We start from the raw sequence: 19,512 nt of genomic DNA on the forward strand, positions 1-19,512 counted from the left end.
TGGACCCCGCCTTCCAGGCGGAGTCACACGGCGCTCAAGGCGAGATATCGTTGGATGTGGCAGACCACGTGGCGGCGTCGCCCCGGCAGTCTTGCCCCGCCCCTTGGGTGCCTCAGCTGTCGATCAGAGTACTGGGCTCCGCCCCGGGCGCGCGCTGAGTCTCTATAAAAGGAGCCGGCGGACGATGACGAGCTTTTACGTCGGTGCGTAACGGGGGGGTGCGTGTGAGGTCATCGCGCGGGCGGGCGGGGTCGGACGGTTTGAACGAGACGAAGACGGAACCGAAGCCGGGCACGGCAGTGGACGTGGTTCCTCCGCGAGCCGGTGAGCCGGATAGCGGGCACGGGGCAGCGGGCACGGGGCGGCAGCCGGGGTGGGGGGGCGGCTGTGTGGGCCTTGGGCGGGGCAGAGGCCGGCGGGTCCTTCGGACGGTGCTCGGGCCGCTCCTCGCGGCGGTACGGTTCGGGGTGGGTGGGGGGGAAGGGCGGGGCCGTGACCCCGCGCGCGCGGACTGGGGGGCGCGCGCTTCTCTATGCCCAGGGGGCGGGGTTTAGGGCCGGAAGCGGGGCTGCCCCACGGCGCGTGGGGGCTTCTGGGCCAAGGCGGAGGTGTGGCGTCCGGCCCGAGGTGTGGAATCGGCCCGAGGTCGTGGGAGGTTCTGGGGTGGCCAACTCGGGTAGGGGGTATGTGTTGTTGAAGTGAGGCCTGCTGGGAGCTCTGGGAACCCCCACTGTGGTAGGCGGTGTTGCCTGATGATGAAAAGTTCGGGTTTTGATTCAGACCTGGGTTCGATTCCTTGCTGTGTGACCTTGGGCAGGTGCTCTGACCTCTCTGGGCTTCCGTTTTCTCATCTGTGAAATGGGGGAAAGGATAATACAGAAAGCTGTAACGCAGTGCATAACAGAAACCAAGCCAGCTCAATGGACTCCTTTCTTAATTGGGTATTCGTTGAGTGCCTAAAAGGTACTAGGCACTGTGCTAAGCTCTGGCTACCCACCAGGAGCAGGAGGGCAAAGGCCTGAAAGTCCTCTCCAGGAGTCTACATTGTGGTGGGGAGACAGGAAATAGAAGATGCGTACATGGACAAGATAATTTCATATAACTACTAGGAAGACAATATATGAACAGCGCTTTTCCAGTCCCTGCTTCACAGCTGCCCTAGGGTGCTGCAGGGCAGAGCTTGGCCTCTGCCCCAGTGGGCGGATGAGGATCCTGAGGCCCATTGAAGGAAGGTACACCAGGCCTGGCAACCACTGCTAATGGGGTGTCTCAAAGAGTAGTAATAAGAATAATTATTTCCTAATTGGGCACTTGCTAAGTGTCAGGCAATGTGTTAAGTGCTTGATGGGGCATCATGTCATTTAATATTTCACTCTGTCTCTAAGAGATAGCATCTTCATTTTATAAATGAATGGACTTAGATTCTTAGAGGAGGAGAGATTTGCTTTATGCTGTCCAGCAAGTGGCTGAACCCACTTCTGTGACTCCTCTAATTCCAGGCTCTTAACCTTTATATTACGCTGCCTCTCTGAGGTCCGGACCTAGAGAGAGCATATTTCATACCAGTGTGTCCTTTTTCCTGGTTTGTCAGTGACTAGCAAAGTTTCTGGTACATAGGAAAGCCTAGGACGTGATGTACTTGTCAATGGAATGTTTTCAATTAGATTCTCATTTAATCCCCATTGCAGTGTTGTGCAGAAGATACTGTTCACCTTTTACAGGTGAGCCATTTTGATCCAAAAGGTGAGGTGTTTATTCAGGGTCACATCACTTTTTTTCTGGTGGTATCTCCTCCTCCCTCTTTATATAGCATCAGTATGGTGCCTTGAAAGTAAGAGGGTGCTCAGAGGTAGCATTGGATCAAAATGAGTTTGGGAGCCTTCTCGAACTGGAGAAGGAGGAGCTACCTGGGGGAGGCAAGAGGAAGCTTTTTCATGGCAGTCGAAACTTGGTTGAAGGAGGCATTTAAGGGTGAGGTTTGTGGGGTGGTCGTGGGGTCCATCCGTTGAGACCAAGCAATGGTATCCTTGTGGAGGAAGGGGGAGCTGTAGCTCTGAGAACTGGGCTCTGTTTTGACTGCCTGGAAAAGCCAATTAATTGGGTAAGTTGGTAGATGTTTATGGCGCATTCACAGGGTGCCTAACCTCATGTAGTTAGTGGCTGCAGAGTTTGCGGAGCACATAGGACCCGGTATTAATGTACTGCTAATGAAGAGTTTAAAATTATATGATGATGAAAGGCCATTAATGTTTTCTGAGCTGGGGAGTGGTCAGGAGTCACATGTGGCTTAACCAGCTGCTGACATTTTATGGTAGCATGACACACACATTACCTGATGTATGTATGAATGTCACCAAAATAGATAACAAATGCTCAGTCTGGGACCATGTTTTTTTGTTTGGATGTGTCCTTTGGTAACTGATAATAGTGTTTTGCACACAGTATTCATGTCATTTATTTGTTCATTCAAGGATTTTAAACAGGGAGACACTTGATCTGATTTGTGATTCAGAAAATTATCTCCGGCTGCTTTGCAAGAATAGACTGAGACTAATTTGAACACTGTGACAGTTGATCCAGAAGAGAGATGGTGGTGAGGTCTTTGGTTTTGACACTGAAGTTAGGATAAGTGAGACAAGATCCCTCCCTGCCCTGGACCTAATGTTCTGTGTCAGATTGCATGCCAAGTATTTTATGTACCTATCTCATTTAAACCTCATCCTTCTCAAGTAGGTGGCATTAACTGATAACTGAGGTGCATTGAAGTTAAGTAACTTGCCCAAGGCCGTACAGCTAATGAATGATATCCTCAAGTTCAAATTCAGGTCCTTCTTGCTTGAAATCCTCAGCTCTTTGCATAGAGCAAATTGCCTTCTGGCCCAAATCTGGTCCTGGAATGATTCAGAAATGAAGAGATAATGATAGTGCAGTGCAGTAATGCCTATCATAGACGTTTGAATGAAGTGCTGTGGGAATGTGGGGATTAATTCCTAGTGGAATCAGGAGCTAAATTGTGCTGGTTCTTTATTACAGCTTTATCATTTGAGTTTAAGATTGTAAAAGTGTTGGTTTGCTTCTGAAATTAGTTTACATAGATACATTTTTTTTCCTCTTTGACACTGTCCTGCCAACCTGAAAAAACAAGTACCATTTAATGAGCACCTATTGTATGCAAGGCACTCTGCCAAGAGTTGTGTGGAATGTGAGGGCACAAACTTGGTAAGTCATTTACCTCTCCAGACCTCAGTCACCCTGCTCATAACAAGGGGTTGAATGGGTAGATATCTGTCTCTTCCAGCCTTCACATTCTGTAGCTGTGTCATGAGGCTTGCAGCAGCCTAGTGCAAAAGACAGGGGTGGGTGGGAAGAACAACTCATATCCCGGTCACTGGGTGGAGGGAATGAAGTGCCACAAGACAGCATGGGATCTTATGGTGGTTCTAATTTTGCTGAGTCTTCCTCCCCCACCCCCGCTTCCCATCGGTAATATTGGTGTCTCATGAAATGAGGAAATTATTAAGTGCCAAAGTCACTATGAAATCCAGTGTTTGACAGTTGTGTACCCTCATGGTAATTGCCCCAGGATTTCACTTAGATCTGGATTAGCCTGTCCTTAGCTCATATTGCTTGAGCCTTCCCTTCCCACTCTGTTTTCTATCAGCAATTAGGGTGATCTTTTTCAAACTTAAATGAGAGTTTGATTTTATCCCACAGCCCTTAACAGTTAGAGACTAAAATCCTTTCCATGGCCTGCAGAGTCCTAACATGATCTCACATCTTCACTTTTCCCACTTCTGTTCTGCTCTCCCTCTTGCCCACTGGGCTATGGCCACACTTCTTCCAGATCTCCACATGGCTGCTTCCTTCTAATTCTTAAGCTCCAACGTCTACTCAGAGAGGCTTTCCCTGCCAACATTCCCACCACCCCAACTGCCTTAGTGGTGGTTGAAATGACATTTGTTTGAGTACTTGGTCTGTTAGACTTACACTACTAGAATGTGAACTGTTCGGACAAGCCACTTGTCTGTACTGATTATTTGTTTCCTGATGCCTAGAACAGTGCTTGGTAAACGTTTGTAGATTGAATGAGGATGATGATGGCACTCGCATTTAATAGCATTTCAAGTTAATTTGTTTTTGTGTGTTGTTTTGAATTTCAAAGCCTGGCAGAAGGGTGAGGGGTGGTATTTTCTAGGGTAGGGGAAAGAGTGCGGACAATGGTGCTGGGCAGGCTTGGTTGCCAGTTTGCAGGGTGTCTATGTTGAAACTCTCTTTCCTCTGTAAAATGAGGAGAGTTAAGTGAATCTTGAAGAGTTGTCAGGGTTAAATGACAAGTGTCTGTGAAGCTCCTGGTACTTAGTAGGCTAGCAGATGCCCTCCTGTGACCAGGTGGCTCAGCAGAGAATTAGTTCCAAGGACTCTTCACTGTAAGGTCATTTGCCACAACCTTTGTAGTACTTAGGTTATTGAAAAGCTTACTTTTGATTTTAAAAGAGTATATAGTCCTTAAAAATTTTTGGAAAATATTGAAAACTATATAGAGGAATTAAGCCATTATGGAAAACAGTATGGAGTTTCCTCAAAAAATTAAATATGGAACTGCCATTTGACCCAGTGTTCCCACTTCTAGGAATATATCCGAAGAAATGCGAAATACCAGTCTGAAAGAATGTATGTACCCCTATGTTCACAGCAGCACAATTTACAATAGCTAAGATCTAGAAACAGCCCAAGTGCCCATCAGTAGATGAGTGGAGAAAACGCTGTGGTACATTTATACCATTAAATACTATGCAGCTGTGAAAAAAGAAGAGTCTCTTATCCTTTGAGACAGCATGGAGGGACTTGGAGAGTATCATGCTAAGTGAAATAAGTCAGTCAGAGAAAGACATGTATCACATAATCTCTCTCATATGTGGAATCTAAGTAACAAAATAAACTGGTGAATGGAGTGGATCCAGGGACATGGAAGCATGGAACAGAGTGGAATCTCAGAGGGAAGGTGGGGGAAAGGTGGGAGGGTGGGAGGTAATCAACCAACGACCTTGTATGCATGTATGCATGGCCATGGACACAGACAATGGGGCGGTGAGGGCCTGGGGGCAGAGGGCAGGGGCAGGCTGGAGAGGGTCAATGGGGGAAAAAAAGAGGACATATGTAATACTTCAACAATAAAGAATTATTTTTTAAAAAATTTAAAAAAGAGGAATTAATAAAAAGCCCACCATTTGAAGGATACTTCTGTAAACATCTATCTATCTATATATCTATATCTATATCTATATCTATATCTATATAAAAAGCCTAAGTGACCATTACAGTCGGTCAACTGAACAACTGGTCGACTGGTTGCTATGACGCTCACTGACACCAGGGGGCAGACGCTCAACGCAGGAGCTGTTCCCTGGTCAGTGCGCTCCCACAGCCAACCTCCCGAGGCTGGCCAACTTCCCTTGGTCCCTCCCCCCGGCCAGCTGGCCCCAATTAGCCCCGATCGGGACTGGGCAAGATGGCCCCGATTGGCCCCCATTGTCAGCCAGACGGAGGGAACCCCACCTGTGCATGAATTCGTGCACCGGGCCTCTAGTTTTAATATGTTAATGGATAAGCTTGAACTGATGTTTTCTAAATAGAATGTTCTTGTTTGTGCATCAGGCTCCCTTCATAAAACATTTAACCTTCCCTTTACTTAGTGTTCATTGTAGCTTAAAATTTTATACCAATCACATTAAAATGGAGCCTAAATTTTAGGCTGGCTGTTGTTGGGCAAGTCATTTTAGGCCATGTTTCTTCCAGGCTCATGGCTAAAATGCTGGTGTCTCTGATTTGGCCTTTTGGGAAAGAAGGTGAGGCTTAAAAATTGAGAGTTCCCACAAATCTTGTGTGATGTGTAGAAAGGAAATGTTTGCTCTCCCTTGCATGCTTAATAATGCAAACCCTTTTCTTTTCCTCACATGCTATAGAAGATGGCAGTGAACGTATATTCAACGTCAGTCACCAGTGAGAACCTAAGTCGACATGACATGCTGGCCTGGATCAATGAGTCCCTGCAGTTGAATCTGACAAAGGTCGAACAGTTGTGCTCAGGTAAGAGAAATCCAGTAGGCCACTTTTCCAGGAAAGCCTGTAGGTCCTTCAGGAATATGCAGGTCTGTATCTGACTGCAAAAGCCACAGTTTCAGATTTTATGTTAGGGCTGCCCCATTTCTTCTCAGCCCTGCCCTGGTATCACTTCTGAAAGAAATGTGCTTAAAAAGAGCACGCTTCTGGCTGGCCTGTGAGTCCTCCATCTCCCGCCTTAGAAACTGAATTCAGAGGCCTGCAGCTTAGCCACAAAGTCTCCATTTATGCTCTTTCACATTTAGATTTGAAATGTTTTATTTGAGGACAGTAATTATAATTGTTCTAATTAGTTTATCAGTGGCATTTCTTTTTTTTAAAATTTTATTTATTGATTTTAGGGAAAGAGATGAAAGGAGAGAGGAAGGGAGGGAGGGGAAGGAAAGGAACATCGATTTGTTGTTCCATTTATTTATGCATTCATTGGTTGATTCTTGTATGTGCTCTAGGGATCATACCTGCAACCTTGGCATATTGGTAATTATTTTTCATAAAGGTCTTATCAGTTTCTACTGTCTCTAAAGACTTCTGTCTCACACCCCCTCCTTTTTTTTTTTTTTGCTTAAAAACAGTAGAAATGTATTATTCTGACACTGTTCTGGAAGCTCAAGTTCAAAATCAGGGTCTCGACAGGGTTAGTTCCTTTTGACTGTCTCACCTTTTGCAAGTTCTGCTGTCTACATCTGATTGTCCTTGACATAAGGAATGGGTCAGGGTTATCAAAACTGGATTTACTACAGGATGGGAGCTGAAGTCAAGAATATGCTAGAAGAAAGATGAGATATGTATTCTCTGCTACTTAAATTCTTTTATTGTTTGTGGGATAGAGAATTAGAATCTTTATTTATTTTATTTTTTTATATATTTTATTGATTTTTTTACAGAGAGGAAGGGAGAGGGATAGAGAGTTAGAAACATCGATGAGAGAGAAACATCGATCAGCTGCCTCCTGCACACTCCCAACTGGGGAAGTGCCCGCAACCAAGGTACATGCCCTTGACCGGAATCGAACCTGGGACCCTTCAGTCCACAGGCCGACGCTCCATCCACTGAGCCAAACCGGCCAGGGCGAGAATTAGAATCTTTAGATTCTTCTAGTAATGAAAGCAATAATTTAATTGAACACTTGTGTTCCAGTGCTATGTAAATGCTTTTTATTTATTTTTATTATTTTTTTTTAAAGGAAAGACAAAGATTCCAGTCTAAATTGCCCACAGGATAAAGTTTGAACACCTTAGCCTGATAGATAGGGTTTTAAATCTGAGATTTCCAACTTCCTTCTTCTTCTTTTTAAAAAAAATATATTTTATTGATTTTTTACAGAGAGGAAGGGAGAGGAATAGAGAGTTAGGAACATCGATGAGAGAGAAACATCGATCACTTGCCTCCTGCACACCCCCTACTGGGGATGTGCCTGCAACCAAGGCACATGCCCTTGACTGGAATCGAACCTGGGACCCCTCAGTCCGCAGGCCGATGCTCTAGCCAAACTGGTCAGGGCTGTAAATGCTTTTAAAATATATCTTCATGCCGAAACCAGTTTGGCTCAGTGGATAGAGCGTCGGCCTGCGGACTCAGGGGTCCCGGGTTCGATTCCGGTCAAGGGCATGTGCCTGGGTTGCTGGCACATCCCCAGTGGGAGATGTGCAGGAGGCAGTTGATTGATGTTTCTCTCTCGTCGATGTTTCTGACTCTCTGTCTCTCTCCCTTCCTCTCTGTAAAGGTTCAATAAAATATATTAAAAAAATATATATATATATCTTCATTTAATGCTTACTATACCTCCATGAGATAGGGATGTTTATTAATCTTATTTTACAGATGAGGAAATGGGCTTAGGGAAATTGAGTAATAAGTCCATAGTTATACAGCCAAGAACAAAATTGAGACTTGAACATTCATTCAAGTGAAGAACCCAGACTCTTCAACCCCTGTACCCTACTTATTCTAGACCAGCGGTTCTCAACCTGTGGGTCGAGACCCCTTTGGGGGTCGAACGACCCTTTCACAGGGGTTGCCTAAGACCATCGGAAAACACATATATAATACATGTTGTTTTTGTGATTAATCACTATGCTTTAATTATGTTCAATTTGTAACAATGAAAATACATCCTGCATATCAGATATTTACATTACGATTCATAACAGTAGCAAACTTATAGTTATGAAGTAGCAACGAAAATAATTTTATGGTTGGGGGGTCACCACAACATGAGGAACTGTATTAAAGGGTCGCGGCATTAGGAAGGTTGAGAACCACTGCTCTAGACTTTTCCTTCACTGACCAGTGCCATTTGGATCAATTTAAAATTATTGCTCTCATTTATACGATTTTTAAAAATTAATTCAGCTTTGTACTTCCTTATTTTATAACTGTGTCCTAGTCTTGGTTTCATTAGCTTGTTTTGTTATTTCCCCTGTGAAGCTTAATCTCAGTTTTACAGATGGTCAGAGGAAGCTCCATGTGAAGTTGTTCAGTGAAACACTGGTGCCCGAGAGTCATGCTGATTAAACATGAGTTACTTTGTTAGTCAGAAGCGCAGGTTGTTAGCCTTAAATCCGGACTGCTTTTCCCCCATTTTCTATTAGTTTTCCTCAGTTTTATCACTACATTTCTATTTGAGGCTTTTAAAGCACTTGTTTGACCCGTGATTTATGACTAATGTGTGGATGAGGTCATCTTAGTTTTTATTGGAGCTGGCTTTTTCACCAATTTCCCCCTAAAAGTTACTTCTTTCTGTAAATATATACCAAAGAATATTCCACTTAGTTAATTAGAAAGTTAGCTCTCTTTTCATGTGTAAATAAGTTGTGCATGTGCTGATCTGGCTCCAGATTTATCTCATTCAGACAGGAAGCTATCATGATAGGACAAGGCTTAGGTCTGCTCTGAGCCATGTGACTTTGTAGTTCCTTAATGTTCTAGTTCCTCTTTTGTAAACTGGGGTAGTAGGACCTTTTGGGCTGTTGTGAGGCTCACCTGTAAAAAGAGCTGTTAGATATGGGTTCTTTACTAGACCCTGGGGGTAAGGGTAACTTGAATGTTCAAGTTACAGGTATGGGGAATGTCCATGGGGCATGGCTGGTTTTGAACCCAGATTTTTCTAACTACACAGCCCACACTCTTTCTGATGTATACACGTTATATCTTTAAAAAGAAAAAAACATTTGAAAGAGTTAAATGTAGATTATGTATAATTAATTACAACGATATTATCTCATTAAAAAATCTATGACAAGCCTGCCCCGGTGTGGCTCAGTAGTTGAGCATTGAGCTATGAACCAGGAGGTTACAGTTTTGTTTTTGTTTTTTTAAAAAAATATATTTTATTGACTTTTAAAAAATATATATTTTATTGATTTTTTACAGAGAGAAAGGGAGAGGGATAGAGAGTTAGAAACATCGATGAGAGAGAAACATCGATCAGCTGTTTCTGCACACCCCCTACTGGGAATGTGCCCACAACCAAGGTACATGCCCTTGACCGGAATCGAACCTTGGGACCCTTCATTCCGAGGCCGACGCTCTGTCCACTGAGCCAAACTGGTCAGGGTGGAGGTTACAGTTTGATTCCCCCGTCAGGGCACATGCCCAGGTTGTGGGCTCGATCCCCAGTAAGGGGGCATGCAGCCTATCAATGATTCTCTCTCATCATTGCTGTTTCTATCTCTCTCCTTCTCCCTCTCCCTTCCTTTCTCTGAAATCAATAAAAATATATTTTAAAAAATTATGAAGAATTTCAACTTGCCTGTTGGTTGTTACTTTTCTTGTTCTAGATAAAATGCTTTTCCCCAGTACAAAGTGGTAAGTGCAGGACACTTAACTGTGATTTGTAAGCAAACTTTTATTCATTCATATCATTTCTCCTCTTGACAGCTGTGTAGGGCTTCTCTCAGAGTTACGTAGATGATTGCATTGTGTTTCATGTTAATGCTTAGAAAACCTGGTCTCAGCTTCCAGTTGGAGACCAAACAGGATAAGCTACAGACACTGTTGTGTCCCTGAAGAAGGCCTGCTGCCAGGGGGTTGGAGTCATAGAGAAAGTGAGGCTCCTCAGATCCTTGTATGTGCTGAGGCCAAAGCAGAATCCCAAGAGTCTTTAACTCTGGTGCCTAGTACCTCCTGTTCATAGCTCTGATGAGAAGAGGATCAAGCAGATTAAAATTCCCTGCCAAATACAGGCTTTAGAAGCTAGGAATAGGTTTTTCTCTTGAGAGGGCCTATACTATTAATGTGCTGGCTGCCTGTGAAATGGCTGAGTTTTGTCAGTATTGTGCACCCTCCCCCCCACCCCCCCATCAGTGAAATGAGCCTTTGCTTGGCTCTTGTAGTGAGATATGGTGAGGATAACTTTCAGAGACAGAGTTGGTAGGTTGTTCAAGATTCATTACATTCTGTAGTTCCCCTGTTTTGGAAAGCTAGACATCAAGAAAACAAACCTGACCACAGAGAAGGATTTGATGAGTGATTGCTGGTGTCAAAAAGGGATACTGGTTGCCTTTTGTCACCCATTCTCTTTTTCCTCAGGTCTATTCCCATATTCAGGCCCCTCTGCACTTTTCCAGGGGCCCAGCATCGTGCTTTGAACATGTCAAGTGTCCCTGCTGAAGCTGAAAGAGTTCTTGGCTCCCCTCTCTTCTCCTGCCTTCTCCCCTCCAGCCTGGCCTCTCCATTGTTCCTGTGCTGCACAGAATAGGAGAGGTGTTCACATGCTCCCAGGCAAATGCCAGATTACTTTTCCCCCCAGCTATAAAACAGCTTGTCAGTCTTGCTCATGAGGGTGTGTTACCATGTCCTTAACCAGGCCTACCCTTCTTTTTCTCCTCAAGTTGACTCCCTTTTCCAGACACTTTATTTGGGGCCATGATTTCACCATTCTAGTGTCGCAGGCCTGAGAATCCTCTGAGTCTAATTCACAAAGTTCTATATGTCTTCTGAAGGGTGTTTTAGATCCAGCCCCTTACCAGTTTGCCCACTGCTGCCACAGTGGCTCCTGACTGGGCACTAGGTTCCCTCTAAGTTCCCCCACCCTCACTTCTCTCTTGTTCTACCACATTAGTCTGCAGCCTTTCTAAGAGACCTTTTTTTTTTTTTTTTTAAATCCTCACCAGAGGATGGATATATATATATTTTAAAAAAATTTTTAATTGACTTTTAGAGAGAGATGAAGGGAGAGGGAGAGAGAGAAAAATCAGTGTGAGAGAGAAACATTGACCAGTTGCCTCCCAAGAAACTTTCCTTCTGATTATAAGTGATTAAGTCTTTGTTATTGAAACATTAAGAAAACCATAACCATATTCCACTGTAATGCCACAAGTTAGTGACAGTTACTGTTATCTTTTAGCTGCATTTTTTCTTTTTTTTTTTTAAATATATTTTATTGATTTTTTTTACAGAGAGGAAGGGAGAGGGACAGAGAGTCAGAAACATCAATGAGAGAGAAACATTGATCAGCTGCCTCCTGCACATCTCCCACTGGGGATGTGCCCGCAACCCAGGCACATGCCCCTGACCGGAATCGAACCCGGGACCCTTCAGTCCGCAGGCCGACGCTCTATCCACTGAGCCAAACCGGTTTTGGCAGCTGCATTTTTTCTTAATCATGGCTTTATTTATTGAGTGCTTATAGGCCAGGCACTTTCCAAAGTGCTTTACATCTATCACCTGGGAGGCCAGGACTATCGACACCATTTTACACATAGGTAAGGGAAGCAAAGAGAGGTTAAACAACTTGCCCAAGGTTACTCATTTTAGCTGTACTTTCAGTATTTGCCTATAATTTTAAAATTTAATTGACATAATATATATGGTTTTTATTTTTTTGAATAACAAAGTCTCAAAATGGTTTAAAATTTAAAAGGAACAAAAAGATAAAACAGTGATGTCTCCCTCTTAACTGGGTCTGCCAGCTACCCAGTTCCCCTCCCAGAGGAAACCAGTGTTATCAGCTGGGTAGCCAGCCTCTACCAGTGGTTCTCATCCTTCCTAGTGCCGCAACCCTTTAAATACAGTTCCTCATGTTGTGACTCAACCATAAAATTATTTTCGTTGCTACTTCATAACTAATTTTGCTACTGTTATGAATCGTAATGTAAATATCTGATATGCAGGATTCATTTTCATTGTTCGCGACCCACAGGTTGAGAACCGCTGGTGTGTTTGTGGATGTTGTGCACCTTTTCCTCCCTTCCTCACAAATGGTAGCATATTTAATCAGTGTATATTCTGGAGAGTGTACCATATCCATATCGATATATCATCAGATGCCATGCTGCTTTCTCTTATGGCTGGAGTACTGTAATTTTCCTTGGATCAGTCCATGTTAATGGACAGTTAGTTTGTTTCCAGTCTGTTGGTGTTACAGATTGTTGCAGTAACATATACAAACATGTGTCGTACAGTTTTGTTTCCTTCTTTTAAAATTAAAATAGGATTATTTTTCCCACATTAATTTTCTTGATGACTTTTAATGTTTGCATTAATGACTCCTCATAGTCCTTTATTTTCACATTAAAAAAATATTTGTTTTTATTGATTTCAGAGAGGAAGGGAGAGGGAGAGAGAGATAGAAACATCAACGATGAAAAAAAATCATTGATCGGCTGCCTCCTGCACACCCTGCACTGGGGATGGAACCCACAACCTGGGCATGTGCCCTGACCAGGAATTAAACCATGACCTCCTGGTTGACAGGTTGAAGCTCAACCACTGAATCAGGCTGGCCGGGCTATTTCCACACTTTATTCATCCTCTAAGATGACTCAAGCCTTACCTACTCCCTTAAGCCTGAATACTCTTACATTTAGTAGTCATCTGTTTCCTGCGTGTTTGAGTTAAAACATTGAGAGTTCTTAACCTGGAGTTTTCTGATTGGGGAGCATCTTTTCTGTGTAGAATGTTGGCTGCTGTTTTCATCTACTTCTCCAAGGGACCCTTGACCCAGAAGGGCTGAGAGCCAGTGCCCTTGATAATATTGCAAGCTTTGGAGCAGGGGCCACACAGTGCCCTCGTTTTGTGTTCTCTGCTTGCAGCACAGATCCTGGTAGGGTGGGGCTGTGACAGTTAGTGAGATTTGATAGTTGATGCCATGACACAGCTGGTCCTACCTACCCTAAGCCTGTCCGCATCCTTAAGCCACACATTATGTGGGCCTGTTCTGTGGCACATAGTTGGGACAGTGGCCATTTAAAAGGGGTCCTCTTCTAGCCCTGCTTGGGTTGCCAGCCTTTGTTATTAAGGCAGCGCCTAGAAGGAAAACCTCTTCTATTGATGAGCACCTGGATTTCTTCCATATATTGGCTTTTGTAAATAATGCTGTAATGAACATAATTAAATTTATTTAGAGATGTGAAAAGCTCAGGAAGACAGACATCTTAGAAAAAAATTTTTTTAAACCTCAGAACATGGATCTTTGAAATACTTGGGAAATCCCTCCTCCCGCTCGTGAGGATGAGGTTATGTCCTTGGGAAAAATCAGAAAATGTCAACCTCTGTTTTCCTTTTCTCAATTCTATGCATTCATTAAAAAAATTTTTTTTTTTTTTGCAGTGGTCATTTTATTAAGTTTCTAATAAAGAGTAGTTTTAAAATTTCATAGAAACATACATTCCTTTTCCCCTCATTGCCTTCCAAGTCCCTTCATCATCTTCCAGGTCGCAAGTGTGTTGAAGAACCCATCAGGCAAAACCACATTCTTGTTATAGATTTTAAAAATGACTTCGAAGTCAAGTGGTATTGAAGCTTTTGGGTATTGTAGGTCCACTTTACAACTTTTAAAATTGTACCTGGGTTAAGTGGCTTTGGGGTAAAATTTCCCCCTGCTTCTTTAATAATAACATTTAATGACCTATTGCATATTTTATTCTTCTCTTGTTCATTCAGGGGCTGCCTATTGTCAGTTTATGGACATGCTGTTCCCTGGCTCCATTGCCTTGAAGAAAGTGAAATTTCAAGCTAAGCTAGAACATGAATACATCCAGAACTTCAAAATACTACAAGCAGGTTTTAAGAGGATGGGTGTTGACAAAGTAGGTAAATTTTATTTTTTCATTAAGGTTGTTTCTTGACTAGTGATTGTTACTAAGGATACAGCTGCTGGCCCATGACTTTGGACATTTTCTTTTCCCAATTTATATATTTTCCTTTTCTCCAGTTAACATAGAATTTATTGGGAGCTAAGTTTTCCCTCTGTCCTCCTACCCCAGTTCCCTTGCTATGTTCTTTCTTCATAGTGAAGTTAATAATCACCTATAGGAGTCAACCTGTTTAATCTCTATTACTGAGATCTAACTCTTTAATATCTGGATTTAATTCTGTAAAGCATAGAGAAGATTCTAGAAATACTTGCTTTGTAAAAGCAGGATACGAGGAAGATCCCTTGTTGGGACGTTTCCTCTTGACCCCAAGGTTATTTGAAGATACCCTCAACCAAGCTTCATTAGGACAAATATTATCTCTGTTTTAGCAGATAATAGATTAGAGTCATGCGCTACATAACAGTGTTTCAGTAAATGAAGGACCGCCTATTGACATAACAAAGCTAGGTGAAAAGTCCCTGTCACCTAGTGACATTGCAGCATTGTAGCACAATTCATTAAGTGTTTTTGGTGGTGCTGGTGTAAATAAACCTGCCCTGCCAGTCGTATAAAAGTATAGTATGTAGTACATATAATTATGAACAGTATGTAATCCTTGATAATGATAGTAAATGACTATGTTACTGGTTTATGTATTTACTATACTATTTAATTGTTATTTTAGAGTGTACTCTTTCTATTAAAAAAGCTTGCTGTAAACAGTATGCTGTGTCATGCCTGCAGCAGCTTCATACATCCTGTGTTTACCACATCTCTTGCATCTCTTGTGCTTGATTTGATCTTGTGAGGTTTTGTATATTTACATTCTGTGCAGGCTTATAGCCTAGGAGCAATAGGCTATACCATATAGCCAAGGTGTGTAGTCAACTGTATCATCTAGGTTTGTGTAAGTCACACTGTGCTGTTTGCACAGTGATGAAATTGTCTAACGATGCATTTCTCTGAGAGTATCTCCATGGTTAAATAATGTGTAACTATTGCAAAATTAAGCAATTTCTCTCCTCACCCATTAGAGGGGTTTTTCCTTTTAAGCCATTTCTTGGGGAAAATACAGTTTTAGTAAAGCTTGTAATCACCCCCTAATTATTTTGCTTGTGTGTCTGGTTTTTGTTTACTTTGAAATCAGTCTTTATTTTAGTTTTGTCTCTGCACTATATAAAATATGCATGTGTATTGTAAGACTATCATTTAGTTATCAGGCATAGTGTAACTAGGTGCAACTTATTATATACAGTAATGTATCTTTTTCTTTTTATAGAACTTAAATTTTTTTGAATAAGGTAAATTTCTAAAGTAAAAAAGAGTATGATGCATTGATCCCCCATGTACCTCAGCAATTATTGACTCACGTCTAGTTTTGTTTCAGCTATACCTCTATGCCATACAAAGTGATTTTATATTTATTTGCTCTGAGGGATGGATATAGTTCAGATTATTACATATATTATTTATAAAAATACCATTGCAACTGGAATCCTTGAACGTAAACTCTGGCTAGCAGTTCAATGACTTGGAATAATATCTGATAACACAGTATTCTTGTATAATAACAAAACTTACAGAATCCTTAAAGTGTGTTTTAATAGGATTGGAATTACTTGAAAAATATACCATTTTGTATAAATCTGTCCCAGGACTGATTTTGTGTCTTGATGTACTTTTAAGACAATTTTTAAAAATCACAGTTTATTGTAGATACATGTGGTTAGTTTATGCTCTGGATTTTATACTTTGTGACAGGCACTGTGGCCATGCAAGTTACACAGGAGACTGACTTTTTACAGTGGAATGACATATCTTAGGATGTGTTTGGGAATGTGTATGGGACTTGTATATGATACTTGTTCCATTTGCATTTCTGATTCTTTTTGATGGACTTGGAGGGGGCTTGGTAGGTAGAACTATTCTGTGGAAGGCAAACTGGATAAAATTTGCTCTATAAAGTTTCAGGGGCTCACTTTATAGTAAGTTCTTGCCTCTAAACTATATATTTTTCCTTGGCAGGCAGAGCTTTGATTGATGCATTGACATGTTGGACACTTTCCAAAAGCCTCTTGCTTTGAGCTAAACAGTCTTGATGTTTCTCTGCAGATAATTCCTGTGGACAGATTAGTAAAAGGAAAGTTTCAGGACAATTTTGAATTCGTTCAGTGGTTCAAGAAGTTTTTTGATGCAAACTATGATGGAAAAGACTATGACCCTGTAGCTGCCAGACAAGGTCAAGAAACTGCCGTGGCTCCCTCCCTTGTTGCTCCAGCTATGAACAAACCGAAGAAACCTCTCAGCTCTAGCAGTGCAGGTAAAAAACCATACAGAAATATCAATTCCAAACAATAGTTTTGCAGGTATTTATTCATTCATTCACATTTAACCAGAATTTTTGAGTAGCCATAGGCTTAGGGAGCTTAAGGAGCCTAGTCACAGCCATGTGGCAAGACCATGACATGTGGCATCAGGCTGACCTGGGTTGTTTTCAGGTCTCTGTAACCCTGTGTGCTACTTGACCTGCCCTAAAGTTTCCTCCTGTATAGAACAGGAATTTGAATATGTGCCCAGAGAGTTGCTTTTGAGGCCTGGATGAGATACTGTACGCAGTTTGCCAAGGCTCTTTAGTTGTATGGAGTAGAAACCCTTCAGGTTAACTCACATAAAAGAGCTTCGAACACAAGGACATTATACAGAGCCCAATAACAGTAAGACCTGAGCTCTCAGGAACTGAAGGAGCTTTCTAAGTCTCTCAGGGACTGTTCTAGGCTCTGCATCATTATTCTGTCTGCAGATAAGCTTCTTGGACATTACTTACAGCTTCCCTGCCCTCCCAAGAACTTTAGCTGTTAAGTGGCTTTGACTTGTTGTGATGCCAGCAGAATCTTGGAAGCAGGGGTGGGGGTGGGGAGCTGTTTTTTAGAGATCTTCTCTAAAAAGTCTTGGCCTGGAGGTTTCCCAAAATGTGTTTGTAGTAGTATATTTATAGATTATACCTATACTTTGGGGGCAGGGTGGATGTTCTACAGATGCTAATGCCTCCTTTTCAAGAATATCAGTTAAGGTCCCATTATACCTTGAAAAAGAGGTTGATCCATCTGGTAGGAAGAGAAGGACATTGAGTACTTTTAAATTTTTATATGATCTGATATAAATGGGATCACAGAATATGTGTCTTTTATGTCTGGTTTTTTTCATTTAACATGTTTTCAACATTTATTTATGTTGTAGCATGTATCAGTACTTTATCCCTTTTAATGGGTGAATAGTATTCCATTGTATGACTAGGCCACATTTTTATTTATTCATCAGTTGGGTTAAGGTACATCAGTTGATTATTTGTGTTGTTTCCACTAGCTATTATGAATAATGCTGCTATGAACATTTCTATACAAGTTTCTTTGTAGACATGTGTTTTCATTTCTTTTGGGTATAGATCTGGGAGTATATACTCTTGGAGCATAATTATTGGGTCATATGGTAACTCTGTGTTTAACGTTTTGCAGAAATACCTGTTTTCCAAAGTGGCTGAACCATTTTGCATTGCCATCAGCAGTGTATATGAAAGTTCCGATTTCTCTAAGTACTTTTATTTCTTAGCTACTTAGAATGGGGGATTGCATAGGTAACCCTGTGCATTTCATTTCAGATGTGGCTAACAGGCAAGTGGAGACTTGCATTAAGCATTTAGTCTTTGGGATAAACTTATTGATAAACATACTTGAGATGATACTAGAGATCATCCAGAGGAAATGCCTATTACTGTATGGTTACTGAATAATTTGGGGTGTTAGGACAATCAGATATTTCTAAGCCTGGCATAATATACAAGCTTTCTAAAATGATTGCTGAATAAATGAATAAAATCATGAATGATACATTTGCCATGAGGTAGCCCAGTCTTGATTATTTTAACTTGTAGATAGGTTGGATCCTTTACTACTTTCTCCTTATCTGCTTTCGGCTACTACCGCTGAGAGAAGTTTGTAAATCCTGGTCACTGTGCTCCTTTTCTCTCCTAACCCATCTAACCACCTTCTAAAAGGTGAGCAAGATATGGGCTTTGAAGTAATTACTTGTAAGAGCAGTCTCTACCACCCCACTCTTCCAGTCCAAGGAGTCTGATGTTCTGAGTTAGGAGGCATCTTACTTTTCAGGTGCCGAACTGTGAGTGCAGAGCAACAGCTGGAACTGTGAGCTCACTACTGGCATGAAGTTTGCCTTTGTGCCGTGAAGCTGCCCTTCTGGTGGATTTGGTTGGAACTGGGTTAAGGTACATCAACTGTGTGTGCCTCTTTCAGATGATCTATTCACCACAGCAACAAAAAGACCTCATAGGAGGACTTACTCCCGTCACGAGATTATGGCTAAAATTGGTACTCTGCTACCAGGATAAAAAACCACTTTGGGCAAACTTGGGAGTATTGTCATACATGCTGGGCTCGCCACTTTGGGTCCCTGCATTACTGTGGAGGGAAGTTGGTTACAGCCTCCTCTTGTCATCTGGTGTTTTTTTTTAATCCTTACTCGAGGATATGTTTATTGATTTTAGAGGGAGGGAGGGAGGGAGAGAGAGAAACATTGATTGGTTGCCTCCCATATGCGCCTCAACTGGGAATTGAACTGGAAACCTTTTGGTGTACAGCTGACGCTCCAACCAACTGAGCCATCTGGCCAGGGCTGGCGGGTTCTTTTTGGTTTTGAAATTTCTGCTCTTAAAAAAACCTCTGATCTTCTCTCAGCTCCACAGAGGCCCATTGCGACACACAGAACTACTGCAACCCCTAAGGCTGGCCCCGGTGTGGTGCGAAAGAATCCTGGTGTGGGCAATGGGGACGACGAAGCAGCTGAACTGATGCAGCAGGTAGGTCCCTCCCGTATCCCAGACTGGAGTCATGTCGGTGGAAAGGGTACTGGCTGCACTGACCAGAAAAGCCTTGTTCGTGTTCTTGTAGGAAGACCTGCTTTGTCTGCTTGCTGAAACAGTCATCGTCGTGTCATGTGTGAGCCTGTCAGTGCTATGTGGGGAGCAGGGTGAGTGTGGAGGTAGAAGTGGGGTGTCAGGCATTTCTGAGATCTGTTAGTGTGACAGAAACCAATGTCTTAGTTTGGAAACCCACCTATACAATAACCCTGTTGAATGTCTCTGGAATGCTGTTAGGATTCTGTGGGATTCAGAGTATCTTGAATTTTTTGCTCTGAAAATGATAAATCTTTCTGAGTAATATTTAAAAAAGGATTTTACAGTTTCTTTGCTGTAATCCAAGTTGAGAGTAGAACTGATATGAAAAGCCTATTCTTCTGGTCT

At 42.2% G+C, this 19,512-nt stretch overlaps 1 protein-coding gene across 1 annotated transcript in view; it reads left to right on the forward strand.

The window, feature by feature from the left end:
• The first annotated feature begins 221 nt into the window (after nt 1–221).
• MAPRE1 (microtubule associated protein RP/EB family member 1) overlaps nt 222–19,512 on the forward strand; it is a 28,798-nt gene continuing 9,507 nt past the window's right edge. Inside the window, exons 1-5 of the mRNA XM_070420149.1 lie at nt 222–324; nt 5,964–6,087; nt 14,005–14,150; nt 16,311–16,518; nt 18,947–19,068. Coding sequence (XP_070276250.1) covers nt 5,967–6,087; nt 14,005–14,150; nt 16,311–16,518; nt 18,947–19,068 — 597 coding nt within the window. The 5' untranslated portion in view covers nt 222–324; nt 5,964–5,966. The remainder of the gene's footprint in view (nt 325–5,963; nt 6,088–14,004; nt 14,151–16,310; nt 16,519–18,946; nt 19,069–19,512) is intronic.

This window comes from Myotis yumanensis, unplaced genomic scaffold, assembly GCF_028538775.1.
Source record: "Myotis yumanensis isolate MYYU_CA2020_CCGP unplaced genomic scaffold, mMyoYum1.0.hap1 SCAF_7, whole genome shotgun sequence".
NCBI lineage: Eukaryota > Metazoa > Chordata > Mammalia > Chiroptera > Vespertilionidae > Myotis > Myotis yumanensis.